The sequence below is a fragment of the Limulus polyphemus genome, unplaced genomic scaffold (genome assembly GCF_000517525.1).
Source record: "Limulus polyphemus unplaced genomic scaffold, Limulus_polyphemus-2.1.2 Scaffold4584, whole genome shotgun sequence".
Classification (NCBI taxonomy): domain Eukaryota; kingdom Metazoa; phylum Arthropoda; class Merostomata; order Xiphosura; family Limulidae; genus Limulus; species Limulus polyphemus.
In genome coordinates, this window is record NW_013670194.1 from 19,171 (window position 1) to 21,810 (window position 2,640).

A 2,640-nucleotide genomic window follows, 5' to 3' on the forward strand; every position below is an offset into this window, starting at 1 on the left:
CTAAATGATGTGTGGTTCAAAAAGTCCGACAGTCTGGTAGCTGGTTCTAAAGGTCCGACAGTCTGGTAGCTGGTTCAAAAGTCCGACAGTCTGGTAGCTGGTTCTAAAGGTCCGACAGTCTGGTAGCTGTTTCAAAAGGTCCGACAGTCTGGTAGCTGGTTCTAAAGGTCCGACAGTCTGGTAGCTGGTTCTAAAAGGTCCGACAGTCTGGTAGCTGGTTCAAAAGGTCCGACAGTCTGGTAGCTGGTTCTAAAGGTCCGACAGTCTAACCTAGAACGTTGTGTTGTGAAACGTGACAACCTAGAACGTTGTGTTGTGAAACGTGACAACCTAGAACGTTGTGTTGTGAAACGTGACAACCTAGAACGTTGTGTTGTGACTATTATTTATTCTAAAGTAATTAATCACATTTCCAGTAGGCTTACTTAGATATCTATCGATATATAAATTAAAGTGTAACGACTTTCGTGGTTATGGAAGGTTAAGGATGTTGTTTACAACTCAAAGGTTAACATTTCTTTATGTAACGGGGTTATGGAACGTTTTTAAAGATGTTAGTCTGTAGTTACTAAACATACAGATGTACTGGTTACCACTAACTTTAGAAAAAAACATATTAGACTCTTCTAAATACGTTTAGGAATTAAACAGCTGACCCCTCCACGTGTAAGATTAATGGTCAGTGTAAAGATGCAATCAACTCAAGGTTTATTTTAAATGTTGAAGATTGAGTTTAGAATATTAACTTGAAGTCAATCAGCAGATTCCGGTTCATCCCTGGAAATTATAAAGCATTTCCTCATTACCGTTCCAGAATTTCCAGAAAAAAAACAACAAATCTTATAGAAGCAGTTGATAAATAATTTGTACCGTGAGTATTTATTGACGAGAAACCTTCAGTCACACTGTGGTTACTAAGTTAGAACTCGGATGGTTGACAGAAGAGAAGCCACGCAGGGCGTAGGCACACTGGACAGTGCACACGTCGTCCTGCAGAATAGAGTCCGATGGAAAAGATGCCGCCAACAAGAAGCAGTTATGGACTTTCAAGGAGCTGCATATTACCTGAAAAAAAAATAACCAAAGTGTAACTGTTATTGGGATTATGACCGAAAACACCGTTAACATCGAAAGTGACAAATTGATGATACAATACTCATTACAACTCTGGTTTAGAACATAAATAATCTTACCTCAATTTTCACCGAATGTAAACATAAATTGTCAAATGAAAGGCCAGTTTTTACGTAAAAAAATCAAATCAAAATCACAAACTTGTACATTTACAAAGTGTGATGTATTCAGACGTATCCAGGCCTCACAAATCTCCGAATTACATTTGCAACCATTTTTTGTGACTTTACTCCATTAAATATGTTGTAACACGTGTTTCGTTATTTGTCATAAATAACTAGAAGTTTATTTTTGCCGGGTGATTTCACATTTGTTAAAAAGGGGTAGTTTTGTCATTCGTTGAACCACATTCAATAAATCTTAAAATTTGTTTCCTGGTTCTCGCTGTATTTTTTTTTAACCTGCAAACCCAAACTTAACGTAATGACTTTTTCTGGCATCTGAATTTTAGTTAATGCTTGGTATATAAACTAATAGCTATGACTCTAGACATAGCTTATTCGTTATTATTTAGACATAGCCGTATATCAACTTCTCTACCAATATACAAATAATAATGAATGTATTAATACTAAATAGATTGTATTACCATTCCACTAATAATAGTTATCATGTTCTATTGTTGTATCTTTTCCGTCACAACTGAAGACGGTTACAGTGTAACAACAGACAGCTGAAGACGGTTACAGTGTAACAACAGACAGCTGAAGACGGTTACGGTGTAATAACAGACAGCTGAATAAAGTTATAGTGTAACAACAGACAGCTGAAGACGGTTACGGTGTAACAACAGACAGCTGAAGACGGTTACAGTGTAACAACAGACAGCTGAAGACGGTTACGGTGTAATAACAGACAGCTGAAGACGGTTACAGTGTAACAACAGACAGTTGAAGACGGTTACAGTGTAACAACAGACAGCTGAATAAAGTTATAGTGTAACAACAGACAGCTGAAGACGGTTACAGTGTAACAACAGACAGCTGAAGACCGTTACAGTGTAACAACAGACAGCTGAATAAAGTTACAGTGTAACAACAGACAGCTGAAGAAAGTTACAGTGTAATAACAGATAGCTGAAAAAGGTTATAATGTAATAACAGACAGCTGAAGAAGGTTACAGTGTAACAACAGACAGCTGAATAAAGTTATAGTGTAACAACAGACAGCTGAAGAAAGTTACAGTGTAATAACAGATAGCTGAAAAAGGTTATAATGTAATAACAGACAGCTGAAGACGGTTACAGTGTAACAACAGACAGCTGAATAAAGTTACAGTGTAATAACAGATAGCTGAAAAAGGTTATAATCTAATAACAGATAGCTGAGAAAGGTTATAATCTAATAACAGACAGCTGTTGAATGTTAAAATGTAACAACATACAGCAGAAGAAGGTTAGATTGTAACAACAGACAGCTGAAGAAGGTTATAGTGTAACAACAGACAGTTGAAGATAGTTATAGTGTAACAATAGACAGCTGTTGAAAAGTAAATGTAGTTTAAAA

At 36.4% G+C, this 2,640-nt stretch overlaps 1 protein-coding gene across 1 annotated transcript in view; it reads right to left on the reverse strand.

Annotated features, from left to right (window-relative positions):
• Nucleotides 1-2,640, reverse strand: part of LOC106471379 — a 35,172-nt gene continuing 32,532 nt past the window's right edge. The window contains exon 23 of the mRNA XM_022399981.1: nucleotides 1-214. Within this exon, the coding sequence (XP_022255689.1) occupies nucleotides 1-214 (214 nt within the window). The remainder of the gene's footprint in view (nucleotides 215-2,640) is intronic.